General features: G+C 44.9%; 1 protein-coding gene across 3 annotated transcripts in view; it reads right to left on the bottom strand.

Moving 5' to 3' along the window:
* Window positions 1-14,010, bottom strand: part of slc45a1 (solute carrier family 45 member 1) — a 31,474-nt gene extending 17,464 nt beyond the window's left edge. Inside the window, exons 1-6 of one of the 3 annotated variants that reach the window (XM_041206590.1) lie at window positions 13,551-14,010; window positions 12,614-12,706; window positions 11,559-11,783; window positions 8,230-8,933; window positions 2,545-2,698; window positions 1,288-1,464 (exon numbers count right to left, since the gene is read on the bottom strand). In XM_041206590.1, the coding sequence (XP_041062524.1) occupies window positions 1,288-1,464; window positions 2,545-2,698; window positions 8,230-8,933; window positions 11,559-11,783; window positions 12,614-12,706; window positions 13,551-13,947 (1,750 nt within the window). In that variant the 5' untranslated portion in view covers window positions 13,948-14,010. Of the gene's footprint in view, window positions 1-1,287; window positions 1,465-2,520; window positions 2,699-8,229; window positions 8,934-11,558; window positions 11,784-12,613; window positions 12,707-13,550 lie in introns of all 3 variants that reach the window. The other 2 variants (XM_041206591.1, XM_041206592.1) reach the window with 2 other exon arrangements.
* Window positions 14,011-20,705: the final 6,695 nt, after the last annotated feature.

Here is a 20,705-nt window from a genome sequence, read left to right as displayed (position 1 = left end):
GTGGTAAAGAACATCTAGTCATTGATTCCTGGTAAAGAACGTCTAGTCATTGATTTTTGGTAAAGAACATCTTGTCATTGAGTCGTGGTAAAGAAGGTGGTGCCATTGAGTCCTGGTATTGAATGTCTAATCTTTGAGTTATTGTATAGTATGTCTGGTTGTTGAGTTGTGGTTAAGAGCGTCTAGTCACTAAGTTGTAATTAAAAAAAGTCTAGTCACTGAGTTGTGGTATAGAACATTGAGTTGTTGAGTGGTGGCTTCGAATATAGTCGTTGAGTCGTTGTATAGAACGTCTCATCATTGAGTAGTGGTAAAGAATGTCTAGTCATTGAGTCATGGTAAAGAATGTCGAGTCATTATGTCTTGGTATACAACATCTAGTCAGTGAATCGTGATTTTGAATATTTAGTCACTGAGTCATGATAAAGAACATTCAGTCATTGATTCATTGTAAAGAACATCTAGTTACTGATTCATGGTAAAGAACATCTAGTCATTGAGTCGAGGTAAAGAGCGTTTAGTAATTGAGTCGTGGTAAAGAACATCTAGCCATTGAGACATGGTAAAGAACAGCTAGTCATTGAGTCGTGGTAAAGAACATCTAGTCATTGGTTCATAGTAAAGAACGTCTAGTCATTGGTTCATGGTAAAGAACATCTAGTAATTGATTTGTGGTAAAGAACGTCCCGTCATTGAATCGCTGTTTAAAACGTCTAGTCATTGATTCGTGGGTAAAGCACATCTAGTAACTGATTCGTGGTAAAGAACGTCTAGTCATTGAGTCGTGGTAAAGAACGTCTAGTCGTTGATTCGTGGTAAAGAACGTCTAGTCATTGAGTCGAGGTAAAGAGCGTTTAGTAATTGAGTCGTGGTAAAGAACGTCTAGTCATTGAGTCGAGGTAAAGAGCGTTTAGTAATTGAGTTGTGGTAAAGAACGTTTAGCCATTGAGACATGGTAAAGAACATCTAATCATTGAGTCGTGGTAAAGAACATCTAGTCATTGATTCCTGGTAAAGAACGTCTAGTCATTGAGTCATGGTATAGAAAGTAGTGTCATTGAGTCATGGCATAGAATGTCCAGGCATTGAGGTGTGGTGTTGCAGTTTAATTCATCTATTGATGTGCAGTACAGAGATTTAGTGCATGGACATTTTTACCCCTACTCAACTATGGAGTACTCCAGAAATCAATTTAACACACTTATACTGGCAGAACAATGGAAAATACTCGGGCAGTTGAACCTGTGTGGAGCAGAGTCCCACACACCAGGATATCGAATGCCCTACCTGAGTAAAACGCAGCGCTGAATGCGTAGATGCACATACCCCAGCAGCCCACACTCACTCCTGCGTTGTAGTTCTGAAATGCTTCTGAGTCACGAGGGGCCTTGGGGTCCCCTCCATACACCACCTCCCCCATGAAGTCAGTGTAAAAAAGCAGCATGCCTTCAAAGGAAAGCCAGCCTGCAGAGACAGAACACATGAGGCAACAGACACGAAGCACAGGAGTAGGACTAGAGACCAGACAGTCAATATCATAGAAGGCCATTTGACCTATTGTGCTTATTTGAAAGAACAATTTAATTCGTCTTATTCCTCTACTTTTTCTCCATAGCCCAGCAAATTTCTCCCTTTCAAGTATTTATCGAAATTTAAAAAAAAATTGAATCTGCTTCCAGCTCAACAATGTGCGGTGTAGACATTTGGTTCTTTTGCCAATTAAGTATGATATAGCAATTTCTCCTGAGACTTCAGAGTCTTTCTCAGCATTTTTACGTTTGCAATAGTGGTCAGTGGGAATGGGTGTGGGACTCCTATCTCAAACCACACAATGTCCACATTGAAGGAGGTCCACATCCCAACGTTTGTGTCCCGCTGCACAATCACCAGTGCCATACAGAACAGAACGACCACACAGCAGAACATGGGCGTGAGAAACTGGTGGATGATGGTGTCAGAGTGGTGCTGGGTGTTGGGACCCAGAGCAGTGTCTTAGGGAGGAAGGCTGCCTGTAGTCATTTGACACCTGGTGGTGGCACTACAGAACTACAGCTGGTCACAGATACAATGAGCAGATCAGAGATTGCAAAAACAAACTTAAATTTATATCCCATGCACCCACCTTTATAGATACCATGACTCCAGAGTTAACAGTGCAGGGAAAGGAAGGGAATCCATTGCTTGAGATACTCTGGCTATGGTCAGATGGGTAAGAAAGACAGAAGGCGAGGGCAGTCTCATTGAGTAGGACAATGGAGGAGAAGCATTGGAGGAGGATGGTGTGGTCGACCATGTCAAAGGCTGCAGACAGGTTGAGAAGGATGAGGAGGGATAGAGCACCATGGTCACAGTCACAGAGAATGTTATTTGTGAATTTGGGGTAGGGCTGGGTCAGGGCTGTGGGAGAGGCAACGTCATTGCTGTCTTAGTGGGATGTGCTCGATCTCTCTCCTATTTCACCCATCTGTCCCTACCCATCCTCCCAGTTCAGAATTTACCAGCCTGACATTCAATGACTACTGAACAGACAGTGAGAGACTGTACCTAAGAAGTGATTAACACACAGATTCCGCAACGGTTTTGGCATCTGACAGATTGATGAGAACAAGGAGGATGTGGAGAGAGGCCTTTCTGATAATTCTCCTGATCCATTCAAGTCAGTTTCGTATTTCACTCCATTCAGCAAGATATTCGCAACCTGCAACAAAATTAAACTCAGTCACTGCAATCTGAGCACATCAACCTCTCTACATAGGAGTTTGTCAGTTCATTCTGCAGTTCTGTACCTTTTCAGTTATCTGCCTTCCTTTCCTGGTGCTGACTGTCACAGGGGTTCAGCTCCCCTCCTCTCCTGAAGGTGCTGACTCTCACTGGTGTTCAGGCCCCCCTTCTCTCCTGAAGGTGCTGATTTTCACTGGGGTTCAGCTCCCTTCCTCTCCTGAAGGTGCTGACACTCACTAGGATTCAGAAACCATCCTTGGTTCAGTTGTTAGCACTCGTACCACCAGGATTTGAGCACAGCAATCTAGGCTGACACTCCAGTGCAGTACTGGCAGACTACTTCACTGTCAGAGGTGTCATATTTCAGATCATACATTAAACTGGGACCCTGTCTGCATTCTCAGGTGTAAGTTAAAAATCCCATATTATTATTAGAAGAGCATTGGTAATTGTGCACTAGTACCCAAACATTGGGATGTGGACCTCTTTTAATGTGGTCACTGTCTTTTCTGAGATAGGAGTCCCAAACTCAGTACTTATCCCTCAATCAATATCACAAAAAAAGTTTATCTGGTCATTATTGCATTGTTGTTTGTGAGAGCTTGCTATGTGCAAATGAGCTGCTGTGTTTCCCTACAGTAGAATAGTGTATGAGAAAATCATGCTTTGTAAGGGAATTAAACCATGTATTCAAGTTTATGCAGCACATGTCTGTATAACCTGAAGTACAACAGCTTAGATGCTAAGGTCCAGATTTTTGCCATGAGGGACAGTCTCTCCATTGTGACGAAAATCCCAGAAATGGCCGAAATATCTAAGTCCCACCTCAAACCGGCATTTCCCATCTTTGCGGAGGCGGGAGTGGAGTCAAGCCAGGGTTCGTGCATGCATAATTCTCAGAGGCAGCTGACCATTTAAATCATCAGCTGCCTCCACTGAAGTGGGATTTTGTTAGGCCAAGAGGGTGAAACACGAAGTGTGCGGATTAGAACAGGTAAGAAGAGAAGGTCTGAACTTGCTGGATTCCTTTGGGTAGCCAGGGTACACCTTTGGAGATGTATGGTACTCCTTTGGTTGGGTACGGGGACCCCTTTGGGAGAGGTAAGGCACCCTTGGGATTGTTAAAAGTGAACATGATTATGTATTCTTATGCACAAACTCTTTGGAATGGTCCAGTTGTCAAAGAACTGTTAAAGAGCTGTCTAGCTGTCAAAGCTGTCAAGGAAGTGTCCAAGGATATGAGGTGAGTTGGCATGGAGGGGGTAAGGGCAAAGAGTGGTGGGTGGAGGGCATGAGTTGGCACTGTTCACATGGTGGTATGAGGTGCCATGGGGTTGGGTAAGGGGCATGAGTTGGCATAGGGGTTTTGAGGGATCATGGGGTGGGTAAGTGGGGTGCATGGATTGGCATAGGTTGGCATGGATGGGGTGTAGGGAGTGTGTGGAGGGGGGGTGAGGGTTGGAGGGCTCCTTTGCCTTCTGCACAGCCCACCTCCACACCCAGCAGCCTCCACACTCCAGGGTTTCCTGCCCCGACTCCTATTTCAGCCCACATCCCCCAACTGAAAATCCGACCTGTGGGTGGACATTTTTAAAGGCTGGGTCAACCATAGGGGGACATTTCCCAACTCTACACATCCAACCCGAGGACAAAAATCTGGGTCTGTTTGAACCTTTGTAACCTTAGTTTGCATATATGTTTGTAAATGCATGCAACTACTAAACTAGTCAAAACTAGTATATAACTGATAAGGTGTCTGGATGTGTGTGATTTCTCTTACTTAGAAATATATTTGTTTTTTTGGACTGGATGCACTATATTACAATAGTTTGCACTGCTTGAGCTGTTGTCAAATTTTGGAGGTCCTGCTAAAGGCCAACCCTCCATCTTTCCCATCTTCGTGAGAGCTGCAATTACGCCAAGGCCAAGGCAGGCTAAGGTACCAGTCATATAGCTGTGAGCTCTCACTCTGAGAAAGACTCCTGAAGTACAACCTCCAATGAAATAATTCAGTGGATCATTTTCTATTTTTCAGATTTGCGCAGTTAGGCAAGTGGTCACTCCAAAAATTGCAGCCATAGTTAATGTGCCATTGGCTGTTCTCTGCACTGCTTCAACAACATCTGTAGGTGGCAATGCACCAATATGATAGGCTGAGCCAATGAGGCCGAGGCCAGCCCCGGCCTGTGTGTTCTCCCAGGCTTTGCTGAGACATTCCTTGCCACCTGCCGAGTCACAGTAACCCATCACCAAGTGGCTCAAGGTAGATCAACAGTTAACATTGGATGCTAGGGACCAATTAAATATCAATTATGTGCCCTGGTAACTGGTCAATTGACTCAAATGGTTTGCGGAGGAGGGGACTAATTAACTGTCTAGAGTATAAGAAAGGAGGTCGAAACCATGTTCATTGCAGCGGAGAGAAGAAAGATCCAAAGGGAAGGGACTGCCCCTACCCAGGATCAATGAACTACATATGTCTGAGCAGTTCACAGAAGATTGAAGAAACCACAGAAGTTTGAGAAGCTTACAAGGTGAATCTAGTCAATAGCCGAAAAGGAAAGTATAAACTGTTAAGCTGTGTTAATTACTGCATAGGTTGTTAGGTCACATTTCATGCTTTATAAACCTTTCCACTTTGCTACAATTTGACAGACTTATTTATCATGCCTGAATTCCTTATAAAAGTGACTACGCTTCAGAAGTACTTGACTATGAAGTGCTTTAGGATATCCAGTGGTTGTGAAAGGTACTATTTAGGTACAAGCTTTTCTTTCTCCTGAAGCTGCTGACTCTCATTGTGGCTCTCAACTAATCCTTCAACCCTACATACCCATCAACTCAAAGTTTCTTGATTGCTTCGTCCTCTAGACACACATCTACAGTAACTGTCTCCTGAACCTACCTACACTCTCTGTTTCATTGTCCTTCCCTGTTAATATATTCCACAATTTCCTCTATAACTTTTCTCTAAAAATGTTATTGCATATTCCCTGTTGATCCGAACTTTAATTCTTGTCCTGTAGAATTTGAGCCCCTCACTTACAAGGAACAATTTTAATAGCTAAGAAATGGGCCATTTCTCTAACACTCCCAGGGCAGATACAGCACTGGTTAGATACAGAACAAATCATCTTCTATGCTGTACCTTCTAGTCCTCAGTTACCATTGTGAAACATTTCAATTTCCCAATTTGTGGCCCCTGAGATTGAGACTGATAATTTTGCAGTCATTGAAAGTGAATTATACTCCAAACTATGTATATGTCACACTGACACCATACTTTACACAGCCTCAAACCTTTTTGAACCTTTGCAGGCTTTGCAATCATCTTAAAGGGACTGACACCAACACATGTAGCTCTTTTGTTTCAAGGGCTAAAGGTTGCAGATATGGATGGTTTTTTCATTATCCGATTGGTGATCAAACTGTGGTAAACTCCAGCCTTGGCATAGTGCCAGCAAAAGAACAATAAGAAGCCAGGCATTTAAGTAACATGTGAATTGTGCATAAAGATTGTTGTACTCAAGGGGCTTGGTAATCTGAAAAACACTTAAAACAGATAAATGTCTAAGGAGCTCCAGCCCAGTCTGTGAAATGCTAAATCTTTTAAAGATTTTAGTCTCTGTTATCTCATCCAAGTACCTAGACAGTGAGTTACCTGTCCTTCATGGGCTACCACAGTCATGCCCCAACCTCTCCCTCTCTGATATCCAAACACATACAAAGTAGGGGTTTCACCAGACTTGCACAGCGCCTCGGTTTCTTCATCTCCCTGGTAGTTATTCCTCTTCCCTCTTTATAAAGACTGATAAAAAGTGATTATGCAGCATGTCTGCCATTTCCTTAATTTCAGTTACAGTATCGCTTGCATGTCTTTAAGGAGCACACATTACTATGAGCAGCCAGTTAGTAGAAACTTACTGCTATCCAAATGAACTGGGAATCTTCCCTTTGTTTCTTTTGGGTTTTTCTTAACAATAGACTCCGCCTTAGAGAAAAACTTTCATGTATATAGTGCCTTTCACAAACGCAGGAAGTTCTAACACGCAGTACAAGAAATGAATTATTTTAGAAGTGCAGTCACTGTTGTAATGCAGAAAAGACAACAGCCAATTTGCACACAGAAAGTTCAGAAACAGCAATGTGATAATGACCAATTCAACTGTTTTAAAACTATATTATATGTAAAATATATCATCTGTGTTAGAGAATGCAAAATCTGTGACAGGGAAGAGGCAGAGGAGGCTGCTGAAAGTAGCCTTCTTCATTTTTGTGACTGAAACTGTGATTTTCAGTATTTTACTGATACTTGGTAAGTGGTGCTCAATGGGCTGATTGTGCACGTTTGAACTCTCCTGCTTGTAGAATCTTCAACTTTCTGTTGTCATGTTCCACAGCCGGATTGGAAAGGCACTGGCACTGATTATGCTTGAGTGTGTAGATTTGAGTTGCATTAGGGATGAGAGATCACAAATAGGTAAATCAGACTGTGGTAGAATCACAAAATGTTTACAGAACAGAAGAAGGGTGATAAACTGAAGGTAAAGTTGGATTGGAACATTCTAGGTCTGATGGAGCCTGAGCTCAGGGTCTGAAACAGTGAGAGAGCACAGACATTCAAATTAGGATACTGCAGCAACTCTGAACCAGCAATGATCCCCCAACCTCAGGGATAGATGTTTGTGCCTTTTATGATACTCCCAGAAGCTGACCCACAGGGATTCCCAAATTCCATAGAGGGGAGCCCTGCTGCTTTCCAGATGGCGTAGGACTTTCCCAGGACTGTTAGATGACAAGCTTTCCTGGGATGGACCAGGTGTGCTTTCCATTGATTGTACGCTGCTTGGATCTGGCAAGGTTTCCAGAAGGAGCCAGCATCCTAGCTGTCTCACATCATGAGGGAAGATCCTATTCCTTCCCTCAGCATGCCTGAAAATTACTCAGGCAGAACCAACTCCAGCTCAGGTGCCCTACTACAGTCAGATTGTTTTGTTTCTGCACCAAAAATGGTCTGGAATTTCTTGACTAAAAGCAGTCTGACTGAGGTGGTGGTCTCTTTGGCTAAAGACCAGTAATGTCTTGGCCTAACTAACCCACTCATGGTTTGATATGACCAAGTAACCACTTTAGTGGGGAGTTAAGAATCAACAATGTTGGTGTGGGACTGAAGTCACATATAGGCTCAGACTGAGTAAGGATAGCAGCTTTCTTTCCCTAAAGAACATTGGTGAATCAGTTAGGACCTTACAGCTTTGTGGTCATTTTTACTGACACTGGCTTTTTTTTCCAGGTTTTTTTTAAACCAAACTTCTCAAACTCCCCTGGTGGAATTTGAACTAATGTTCTTTGGATTATTATTCCTGTAAGATAACTCTTAAATGATTCTGCCCATCATTGAGTTGTTTGCCCCCTCACTGTGCAGTTTGGCCTCACTGGGCTGATTCTCCCCACTCACTGTGCAGTTTGCTCCCCTCACTGCTGTTTGTCCCTCTGAAGTGTTTGTACCTGTTGACTGAAGGTTACTGTCCTCCTCCGATTGTTGTCACCACCGTTTCCAAGGTAATTGTTTGGAATGCTCAAAGTTTCAGGTCTTTTGAGAATTCCTGATGCTGGGTTTCTCGTGGCATCGAGCGAAGCAACCTGCAGGCTCCCTGTATTCTCACTGACCACTGAGGACCCCATTTCCTCATTTTCCACTGCATCGGGTATCCGGGGGAGACTGGCGCTCAGTGTGTGTCTGGGAAAGCTGATGTACTGGTCATTGGCCCCTGTGTAGCAGTCGATGAGGACAGTGTCAATATAAGAGGTCCCATAGGATGAGGCAAACTCATTAATCCCAGTCAGAGAGCTGTCGCGGCTCATAAAACTCCCGTACTTGGGGGTCAGGGGGCTCAGTGGGGAAATGGGACTAGTCATGCTGGTGTACATCCGCGTGGCATTTTGACTGGCAGTCTGGCCTCCACCTTCTTCGAGAACCATTGGTGGAGAGGGAGGTAGAGCAAGGCTGGGGCTCTTCATCACTTTCTTCCTTTTGCCCTGTGTGTTCAGCCGCTTTTCTGGGATACTGGTCAGTGTCAGGATGGTAGTTATGGTCAGTGTTATTGCAGTGAAAATGTAGACAACCCGAAGCTGACCTCCTAACACTTTTCCAAAATTTGTCCGGTCCCACTTGATCCCACCAATGATGTAACCAAATCCACCTCCCAGACCTGGATAGATTTAAAAGAAAAATATAATGCAGCAAAGCATTTGGGCAAATATCATTCCAGGTCCCAGTAACACCACATAAAACTGAACGGAAGCAAGGGAAAGCGAAGAGCAGGGGCAAGTGGAAGCATGGGGTAAATAGAGGGTAGGGGATGTTCTTTTTATTCATTCTTGCATTGTAGGCATCGTTCACAAGGCCACCATTTATTGCCCACCCCTAATTGCCTTTGAGAAAGTGGTGGTGAATCGCTGCAGTTCATCTGGTATAGATACAGAACAGCGATTTAATTCCAAGTCAGGATTGTGTGTGCCTGGGAGGGGGACTTGCAGGTGGTAGTGTTCCAATCCTTCTGCTGCCCTTGTTCCTCTGGGTGGAAGAGGTTGCAGCTTTGGAAGGTGCTGTTGAAAGAACCTTGGCAAGTTGCTACAATGCATTTTGCAGATGGTACACACTGATGCCACTGTGTGCTGCTTGAATGAGATTGAATAATCAAGATGGTGGAAGGGGTGCTAATCAAGTGGGCTGCTTTGTCCTGGATGGTGTCAAACTTTTTGAATATTGTTGGAGATGCACTCATCCAGGCAAGTGGAGAGTATTCCATCACATTCCTGGCTTGTGGCTTTTAGATGGTGGAAAGAATTTGGGGAGGTGTTTACTCACACCTGAATTCCTAGCCTCTTACCTGCTCTTGTAGCCACAATATTTATATGGCTGCATCAGTTAAGTTTCTGGTCAATAGTAATCCCCAGGATATTGATGGTGTGAGATTCAGTGATGGTAATGCAATTGGGCATCCAAGAGAGATGGTTATATTCTCTTGTTGGAGATGGCCATTGCCTGGCACATATGGCACGAGTGTTAGTTGCCAATTATTAGCCCAAGCCTGAATGTTGTCCAGGTCTTGCTGCATGCAAACACACTGGGCAGAATAATATGTTCGCACGTCGGCGGCGGGATCCGCACGCAGAAGTCACTGGTGTTCTGACTTCTGGGCCTGCCGTCAGTGTGTGCCTGATAATGCATTAATTGCTGCCAATTAGCAGCAAGGGCGGGTTGTAGAGCTCCATCTCGCCCAATGACTGCTGGAGAGTGAGATGCCTGGTCTCAGAGGCTGCACGCTGTGACCTGGAACAAGGTCACAGTCGGCACTTTCCCTCTTGGCATGGGACAGTGTCAGGTGACCCATCAGATAATCAATCTAGTGAATTAACTATACAGAGGTAAGATTTGTGCATTTTCCAGTCTGGTCAGGTAATTGCACTTAAATTGTAACTAATCTCTGCAATCCATGTCAAACTTCATAGGTGGCAGAAATTTAAAAAATCAGCAAGTCTCCCATCCTTTGGAATTGAGGAGTTGTACATTTGTTATATGTTTCCATACATAAATGGTTAGTGCCATCAGAGCGAGAGGAGAGAAGGGTCAAACCAGCCTCCAGATTCAGTGAGGCCTCCTTTGGTGCCCTCCTGCGTGCAGTTCATTTTTATGTGACCAGTTCATGCCAACCACTGGCAAGAGGAGGAAGCCCAGCCAGACACGTGCTGTGTGGGAGGAGGTGGCCCAAGAGGTCAACAGTGTGGGAATGGTGAGAAGGATTTGGTCCAAGTGCCACAAAGGACTCAGTGACCTCATGAGGTCAGCCAGGATGAGTAAGGCAGCAGTATGAGCAATCTTGTTCCAGTGTGCTTGCTAGCAAATGCAGCCCTCTGAATCAGAGTCCTCCTGATGAAACAATTCCAAAAGGTTCCTCTGCTCATTCACGTGAGCAGTTCCTGTAGTCACTGATGTGTTAACTGGTCTCAGCTGCAGTTTGAAAACCCACCCAAAAAAGCTTATCCATCAAAAAATGGATTCCCCACCTGTCATGATTCTCACCCTGAAGGCATATTATTGTCTTCACAATGTATTATTGCTGTGAGTTCGATCATTACTGACCTTAATTGCCTTCTCAATTTCCATTTGAATAATGCGGTTGAGTTTCTGACTTTTTGACCCGCCCACCTACCATATTATTGCAAGCCAGCATGATGATGAATACAGAAACGGAGCCCAACTTCATCATGCCCCATATTCACTCAGTGAAGTGTCTAATGCTCCCAATTTGGGAGCATATTATTCAGCCCACTGCTTCAGTATCTGAGGAGTCACAAATGGTACTGAACATTGTGCAGTCATTAATGAACATCCTCAATTCTAACCTTATGTTGGAGAGAAGGTGATGAAGCAGGTGAAGAAAATTAGGCCTAGGACATCATCAGTGATGTCCTGGGGCTGAGATGATTGGTTTCTAACAACCATAATCACCTTCCCTTTTGCTAGCTATGACTCCAACCATTATAGAGTTTTTCCCCTGATTCCCACTGACTTCCATTTTGCTAGGGCCCCTTGATGCCACACTCCATATATGTGGAGGGTAGTAGACAGGGGAAGGATAGGAGACTGGGGAAAGACAGGGGAATGGGGAAGGGCCAGGTCAGTGTTAATTGAAGGGCTGGTGCAAGAAATAGAAATGTCATACTGGAATAGAGTCTGATTGAACCCCAGTCTCTGGACGGACCCCAGACTCTGACTGAGGCGCATTAAGCTCATGAAGCAACCAAGATGATGATAATGAATCAAGATGCACCTGCCAGTAGAGCGTGGATATTCAAGCCTCGATCCTGATCCTCTGGGCAGCAGACATCCATCATGTAGGCGTGGCTCGGGTTGTCTGCTGAGTCGGCACTGAAATCCATTAATACAACACCACAGATAGTCAGAATGATGCCCCATTTGTGGTTAGTCACTGTGTCAGCAACAGCAAGACCAATGTCCTGACCATTGAGTAGCAACGAGAGGCCAATCAGTGCACCTGGAGCAGAACAACATGGAAACAGGATCAAATCCAGAGCAGAAACAAACCCAGAACAGAACAACATGATAACAGGACCAAACCAGGACCAGGATTAAACCCCAAAACAGAATCAAACCTGGAACTGAATCAAAGACGGAAAAACTTGGATACAAAATTAAACACAGACACGGAATTAAACCTGGATAACCCCAGGAACAGAATCAAACCCGGATCAAACTTGACAACAGGCTCAACCTCAGAACAGAATCAAACCCAATACAAAATCAAATTTGGATCAAACTTGGAAACAGGATCAAACTCACATTAGACTTGGAACAGAAACAAACCAGAATCTGGAATCAAACCAGGATCAAAACTGGAAATGGACCAGCATGTTCAGAATAAAATTGAAGCAGGAACAACAGGCATCACAAGAGAAACAGACCAAAACCCTTCTCATTTAACACAAAGCAGCATTACCAACTTATCATATCCCTCAACAATACCTACCCACATTCTCCCCATTTCCCTCAATACTTTCTCCCTCTAGAACCATATCAAATTGCCTCAGCCCCATTTACTGTCTGATATAAATTCTCCCCTGGTAATTTATTCCCTACTCAATTAACCTCTGAATGAGAAAGTTCCCCAACATCCGTCCTCACTCCTAATGTTCTCCTAGTGTTCCCGGGTCTTGAATCCTACATCTCCGAGAACCAATAATGCACTCAAATCTCTTGATTCCTTCCATAGCATCCATTTGGCCACTTCAGAAGCCCAGACCAAAACCATGAACCTTTCCTTCGGACTGAGGTACTTCTGAGAGTTTCCAATTCCCTGTAACTCACCAATTGCCAGAACCAGTATGAAGGGTCTGCGCCGGCCAAAGCGAGAGGAACAGCTGTCGCTCCAGGCACCTAACACAGGCTGAACCAAGAAACCTGCAACCACAAACAACCAGGTGTGAGAATGAGACCCTCCTGCAAATACCCCTAACCCCCACAACTCCCCCAACACTGATCCTTGCATGGAACCACTAGCCGCATTCTGTCAATGAGAGTATCTGCCCATTGTCCCTACTCTCTGTCTCCTGCCATTCAGCCAATTTCCTAACCAGGTCAATAAATTGCCTTTGATTCCATGAGCTTCAACTTTAACTAACAGTCTATTATAGCAGACTTCATTAAACATCTTGTAGAAGTCAATATAGATAACATCCATAGCCATTCCCCTGTCCACTATTTCAGACATCTCCAAAATTCAAGTAGATTCATCAGTCATGGCCTACCCTTTACAAATCCAAGTTCTCTCTCTCTCCCTTTCTTTCTCTGATCAGCTGAAAATATTCAAAACGTTCAGGCATCTTGTCCTTAATTCTAGACTCTAGCAATTTCCCAACAGATGTTAGATTAACTGGTCTATAATTCACAGGTTTCCCTCTTTCACCTTTCTTAAATAGCAGATTGACATCTGTACTTTTCTAATCTAAAGGAATGGCTACTGAATTGAGTGAACTTTGGAAGATTATTAGTTAGGGCACTTGCAATGTTCTCACCTACTTCCTTTAAAACCCTGAGATGTAAACTATCTGATCCTGGGGATTTGTCACTCCTTGGTACCACAAGTCTTTCTTTTTAGAGGACAAGTTGCCTCCTCAGTACACAGCATTTGTCCAGATACAGTCACGTGTTCCTCCATCTGTGGCCAACCCAATATCAGGGCTAGGCCCCAGTCTCTAACTACACATAGCAACCTCTGAATATACATTGAAGAAATGTACTGTACCTAATATGGGACTGATGAACCAAACCATGCTGTACAGTTCATCTGGTAAGCCCATTTGTAGGAGGATAGGAGTGACATAGGCTGTTTCCATTGCATAGCTGAACTCAATCCCAAACAGAATACACCCATTGAAAAGCAGTTCCAAGAAGGAATGTCGTGGCGGGATCTCACTGAAATCAATGAGCTCGATGGGAATGGGAGTATTGGGAGGAGGAGGGGGAGAAGGCCGGATTAACTTCCTTCTCTTGGGATGCCGCTTGTAATTGTTGGCACGGTGACTAATATGTTGGGCGGTGGAATGGGGGAAGGTGCAAGTGGGGGGGCACCAGTTTGGCTGAGAAGTTGGATTTGGAAAGAGGACATCGCTGGGCGTGGTTGTGTTTGGGGAGGTCATCATGTTGCCCTGGTACCTTCCCTCCGATTAACTTCTTTCTACAGAGGAAAGACAGAAAACTGGGTTATGTACATGGTAATCCATTCACAAGCAACTGATTAACAATCCAGACTACATCACCTGATAGTTCACATAATCAATGATACAGTCCTGCAGATTTGGGGAATTTGGAGAGGGGAACTCCCTCCAACATGCACTTTCCAGCTTCTCTGGAGAAGAGAAGACCAAGGAGTGAGCCAATAGAGACCTTTAAAATGACAAAGGATTTGATAGGCAGGCATAAAGAAAATGTTTCCATTTTGGGGAAGTCCAAGTTATGGGCCGTAAATATAAGATAGTCACTAATAAATTCATTTGGAAATTCCAGAGAAATGTCTTTAGCTGGAGAGTAGTTAGGATGCAGAATTCGCCATCACATGTTAAGGCAAATAGCATGGGTTAATTGAAGGGGAAGTTGGATAAACACATGAGGGAGGGAGGAATAAAGAATATGCTGAGATGAAGTAGATGAGAGTAGGTTAGCGTGGAGCATATACACTGGCATAGATCTTGGACTGAAAGGCCTGAATCCATGCTGTAAAGTCTATTTAATTCTAGAGCATTGCACAGGGATCAGGCACAGGGACTCTCATAGAACTCTCATACTCCTTCCCTACCTCAGAGATGCTGTGGCAGATTAAAGCCCCACCTGTGTTGCCCCAGCAGAGATTTAGAATCAAAGTTGAGGACTGCTGTTTGTTTGTCTCAGCCACTGACATGGCAGTGCACTTAGCTCTGGAGTCACTGCAGGTGGCAGAGGATCTGTGTCCAATAATCCTCTTCAATTTTGTTCAGGTTAAGCAAGGATTGTTAGTGACATGATTGGGAGTTTGTTGCTCCTGGAGGTGTTATTGAATCTGATGTCACTAGGGAGATCCTGTGAAGCTCTCCTGGCCCCAGACAAGGTCCCACCACTATTAATTCAGCTCCAGGATGCTCAGTTAGCACAATAACAGCACCAAGGTGCTCCCTGGATGATAAGATCCCTCCGTCATCAAGGCAAAAGAAGAAGGGAAAATTTACTCGATTAATGGTTTAATAGGAATGTTACTGAACAGAGACATTTTTCACCCCACTACTCCCCAAATTAAAAAAAGGAAAGCTGTTCTTCTCCATACACAAATGGAAATACTGCAGATGCTGGAAACATTCAGCTAGTGAGGCAGCATCTGTGAAGAGAGAAAGTTACTCTTTCAGGTGTGGACCCTTTGCGCTTCTCCAGCTGACTGTTGAATGTAGGAGTCTGATCCAGACTCCATTAAGGATTCCACTGAGATCATTCTACAGTGAGCCAGGGACAAAAGATGGACTAACACTGTCCCATGCTCCCAAACTAGGACAATTGTATCGCATCAGTTGGACTGAGATCAGCTTGCATACATCTTTAGCGTGAAGTCTCAACTTCATAGAGACCAAAATACCCAATCTGGGGGCCTTTCTGTGATCCCAGGTGGATCTGCCAATGAGATGTGGGAATCTGTGACAGAAGGAGGTCATTCAGGTGCAGGTTAAAAAAAAGAACCAGACTCAATCTCTGATGAGGACCTGGAGACTGACTATAGACTTCAAGTGAACAGAAAATGACTGCAAACTGCAAATATGACTGGGTGAGGGAGGGGGTGGTGGAGGGGAATGTGGAACAGGGGAGTACAAGGGAGAGGGGAGTGTGGGTGGAGTGCGGGGGGAGGGGAGTGCAGGTGGAGTGCAGAATAGAGGGAGTACAGGGGAGAGGGGTGTGTGGGGGGAGGGGAGTGCAGGGTGTAGTGTGGAGCAGAAGGAGTATGAGGAAGAGGGAAGTTTGGTGGAGGAGTGCAGAGCAGAGGGAGTACGGGGGAGAGGGTAGTGTTGGGGGGAGTGCAGAGCAGATGGAGTACAGGGAAGAGGGCTGTGCGATGGGGGAGTGCGGAGTGGGGAAAGTATGGGGACAGCAGAGAAGAATGTGGGGGAAGGGATTGCTGGGGGAATGCAGAGCAGATGGAATACAGGGGAGAGGGAAGTGTGGGGGTGAATGCGGAGCAGACGGAGTACAGTGGAGAGGGGCTGCAGGGGGCGGGGAGTGTGGGTCAATGCAGAGCAGAGGGAGTACAGGAGAGAGGGTAGTGTGGGGGAGGGGTGTGCAGTGGGAGAATGTGGAGTAGAGGGGAGTATAGGGGAGTGTCGGGAATGCAGAGAAGACGGAGTACAGAGGAGAGGGGAGTGCAGAGAGCACTGTGGGGCGAGGGGAGTGCAGTACGGGAGTGTGGCGCAGAGGGAGTACAGGGGAGAGGGGGTGTGGGAGGGAGTGCAGAGCAGAGGGCATATAGCGGAGAGGGCAGTGTGAAGGGAGGGGTGTGGGGATAGTGTGGAGCAGAGGGAGGCCAGTGGAGAGGGGAGAAGGGAGTGCGGTGGGTAAGCGTGGAGCAGAGGGGAGTGTGAGGGAGTGAGAGGAAGGAGGAGGGCAATAAATAAGGAAACAGAGCTGCTCTCTGAACTTGTTACAGCTCTGATCAGAGAATACACTCAGGAAACACACTATCCCACACAGTCATTCACATTTACATTCTCTTGTTCACACACACACACTTGAATTCCCTCATTCACTCTCTTACACTAACACACTCTCACATGTACAATTAGTCACACTCATGTTCACAAGCACATTCACAGTCACAAATTCACTTAATCTCAATCTCACACATACCCGTGCACCCTCTTACACAGATACACAAGGGATTTTTATGATAGATAGATGTGCTGGTTATGATCCGTATGCACATAAAAGCCACATTGCTTTAACTATCTGTATTGTGCCAATGCTGTATATTTTCAGTCTCATTTGTTTAGTTTGAACATTCAGATTGTTTATAGTCCTGCACCTGACACATCACCAGCAAAGAACCAGGAGCCCAATAACACGATGCTTTAGATGAGGCCTAAAATAACAGTTTCCACAGCTGACTGCCCGGGAAAGAGCTGACACATTGCTGCTATTACCCTGTGTGAGGGATACCGGAGACAGAGAAGGGAGAGTAGGCCACGATGGAGCAGCTCTATAGATCCTCTATCACAGCGACGCTGCTGCATTAGCACGTCACACGCAATCTGCAAAACTCTTTCAATTTAAGCTGTGCCTTTAAAACAAAATAATTTATTGTTGCTGAGAATTCACAGTACAATTGATAGCATCAATTATTCTCCCTGATTAAAACAAAATCTCCCTGTAATAATTCATGTAATTTAATATTGTAAATCCTTAAACAGCAGCATTTCACACCTTGATTTACTTCCCGTTTTTTGCAGTCGCCCTCAGATTGCTCTTGGTGTCTTTGATCACTCCTGACAGATCCCCACACTCTTTCATTGTTTCAATATTCTGATTTATTTGCTTTGAATAAAAGGCAGCTGCAAAATACCCAAGGTTAACAAAAGCCCCTCCGCCAAGCAGCCTCCCTCATCCTACAGCAGTCTCAGCATGTGACAGGGAGAGGCAAGCTGTACAGTAACAGGAACCCCATCACCCATCCTCCTCACCAGCTTAAGCTGCTCATGTTTCTCAACAGCCTGCGCACAAAAGCTCAGTCTGAGATTGGCTGTAATTACCTCCGGCTAGGTTGCTCCTGTTCCTGGGGTGGGGAGTTCTAGCCTGCTCCTCCTCCTCCTGCATGTTTCCTTTCTTCAGTCACTCATTGTCTCTCCATCTCTCTCTCTCTCTGTCTCCCCCTCCTGCATTATGCCATCACAGTGCAGTGAGAGCTCCTGGAGACAGCCCCAGGCACTGACACTGGACCAGTACCAGCAAAGAGGCAGGTGCAGCCTTATCGACCAATGGGAATGCAGAGTCCAGACCCAAAGCTTCCTTGTTACAAAGCCTGTGTGTGGATAATAGATCCCAAATCTACCAATCGCAGAGCTGAGAGCAAACCCCAGCATTCAAGGCCCGCAGAATTAAAAATAAGAAACAGAAAGTGCTGGAAAAACTCAGCAGGTCTGGCAGCGTCTAGGGAGAGAGAAACAGAGTTAACATTTTGAGTCCAATATGACTGTTTTTTGGAACAGAATTAAAATGGGGAAAACTTGTTCAGCAAAGAGCAGCAGCAAGTGAAAGAAACAAAAGGGGGAGGGGGGCAGGAGGGGTGAAAGGCATGGTTGGGGTCAGTGAGGGGATGTGACAGTAAGTAACAGAGTAGCTGCCTCGAGAAATGGGCATGGAGAGAGTGGTGTGTGAAGTGTGAGTGGACAGGAGCAGGGATAGTGATGGTGGAGGTGGCCTTGAGAGGAGTGCAGGGGGGAGGCAGGAGGAACCCCAAAGGGATGAGGTCCTGTGACCATGTGGTCGATGGGACTATTATCAAGATAGAGCAGATGGGAATTTTAGTCAGTGAGAGAGAATTATTTTCCCTGTCCTCTCCACTCCAGTCTTCAACCCTATCAACTGCCCTCCCCAATACCCCCTCAACGCTATCACTCCTTCCCTCCCCCACACATCACTGCCTCCCTCCCCATCACTGCCTCCCACTTGACCACCCCTCCCTCCTCAACAGATTCTCCTCCCATAACTCGCCGTCCCTATGACCACTCCTTCTCTGTCACTTTCTCCATCCTCATCAATCTTTTCCTCTCTATCAAACTCCATGTTCTCTAGATTATTATATGTCAGTGTTGTGTTTGTATTGTCTGTTTTATGTGTGTATCTATGCTGTGTCTGTTTTCTGTGTGTCTATGTTCTGTGTATCTGTGCTGCAAGTATCTGTGTTGTGCATATATTGTCTGTTTTGTGTGTGTATCTATGCTGTGTCTGTGTTTTCTGTGTCCGTTTTGGGTGTGGCTATGCTGTGTGTGTCTGTGTTGTGTATCTTTCCTTTCTAAGTCTCTCCCTCCATTTAAAATCCCTAGCCTCTACTCTTGGCCACCCCTTGACTTTGTCATCTCGCATGTTCTTGCTAGTTGCATCATATGAATTACAGTTAAGGCCATCTCTGATCATTTTTCTGTGTCACTCACCACCACATCCCCTTTTCACATCCCAATCCTATCCCTTTCTGTATCTGTGCCTGGGAAAAAAAAAAATCGACCCTCCATTTCACTTACAACTTCACTGCAAAATCCCAACTGTCAAGTCTTTGGCCCTCTGTTTGCCACAACATTTCTGAATTTGCTTCGCCAAATCCTTGTTTCCACTTTTGATGCCCTAGTCCCCAATAAAATCATTAATTTGTCTCAGTCTGGCTGTTCCCCAGTGCAGCCCTCATCTCCGCTCTCTGAAGTCAAGGGTTGTAGACTTGAAAGGATATCGTAGACAACTGATTTAGCCTTTCACTGCCAGACCTGGATAGATCATTTAAAACACTATTGGATCCTACTCTCATCTGTTAAAACTGCTCACTATTCCAGGATCATTGTGGATTCCAGGATAATTGTAACCAGAGAATCATTTGCAATGATTTCTCTTCCTGCTGCTGTTACTTCTGGTGTTCCCAATGATCTAACCTTAGCCCCTCCTATTTCTCATTTACATGCTTTCCTTTGGTGAAATCATCCAAAGGCACGATGTTAATTTTCACATGAAGTTTTGTTTTTGGTCCCCACTCCAAACTTCATCCCCTGGTTACCGATTCCCTCCCTTTCCCTAGCAACAGTCTGAGATTAAGCCAGTCACATTAGACCCCAAGGTGAGTTTTCGACCTCACATTTGTGCCATCACGAAAACTATTTCTACCTCCGTAACATCATCTGACTTCACCCCTGTCTCATTTCATGTGCTGCTGAAACCCTAATGTCTTTGTTACTTCTAGACTTGACTGTTCCAACCAGCAGTCCTGGCTGGTCTCCTACATATTTTACTCTCCATAAACTTGAGGTCATCCAAAACTCTGCTGCCCGTGTCTTAACTCACACCTAGTCTTGTTCCCCTATTACTCCTGTTATCGCTAACTACATTGGCTCCCGATCAAGCAACATCTTGATTTTAAAATTCTCACCTTTGCTTTCAGATCCTTCCATTGCCTTGCCCTTCCCTATATCTGTAATCTCTTCTAGCCCCGCAACCCTCCAAGATATCTGAGCTCCTCTAATTCTGGCCTCCTGTGCATCCCTGATTTTAATTGCTCCACCATTGGTGGCCGCACCTTCGGTCGCCTAGGCTCCAAGCTCTGGAATACTTTCCCGACATCCTGCCACCTCTCTTTCTCATTTTCCTCTCTTAAATCACTCCTTAAAATCTACCTCTTTGACCAAGCTTTTGGTCATCATCTGTCATATTTCCATTTGTGACTTGGTGTCATACTTTGTTTTACAATGCTCCTGTGAACTGCCTTGGGAGGTTTCATTATGTTAAAGGTGTTAGGTTCTTGTAGTTGTATGTCTGTGTTGTGTGTGTGTGTCTGTGTCTTTGTGTGCGTGTGTGTCTATGTTATGGATGTTTTGTTTAAGTGCTTTGGAATGCTTTACTATGTGGAAGGCACTGTATCAAACATGTTGTTATTTTGTGTATATGTGTTGCGTGACTGTGTTTGTATCTGTACTCGTCTTTGTTTTGAATGTGCATGTGTATCTTGTGTATGTCATTTGTGTTTGTGCCTGTGTAAGGAAAGTTAATCAGATTGATTTGAAGTATGCTAATATTTCCTTAGTTCCTCAGGGTAGCATCTGAGGCCCAACTACCTTCAGCTGCTTCGTCAATGACCTTCCTTCTACCATAAGATCAGAAGTGGGGATGTTTGCTGGTGATTGCACAACGTTCATCA

Source organism: Carcharodon carcharias, chromosome 15 (assembly GCF_017639515.1).
Source record: "Carcharodon carcharias isolate sCarCar2 chromosome 15, sCarCar2.pri, whole genome shotgun sequence".
Taxonomy (NCBI): domain Eukaryota; kingdom Metazoa; phylum Chordata; class Chondrichthyes; order Lamniformes; family Lamnidae; genus Carcharodon; species Carcharodon carcharias.
The sequence above is the reverse complement of the archived record's forward strand: the minus strand, read 5'-3'. Positions and strand labels throughout refer to the sequence as shown.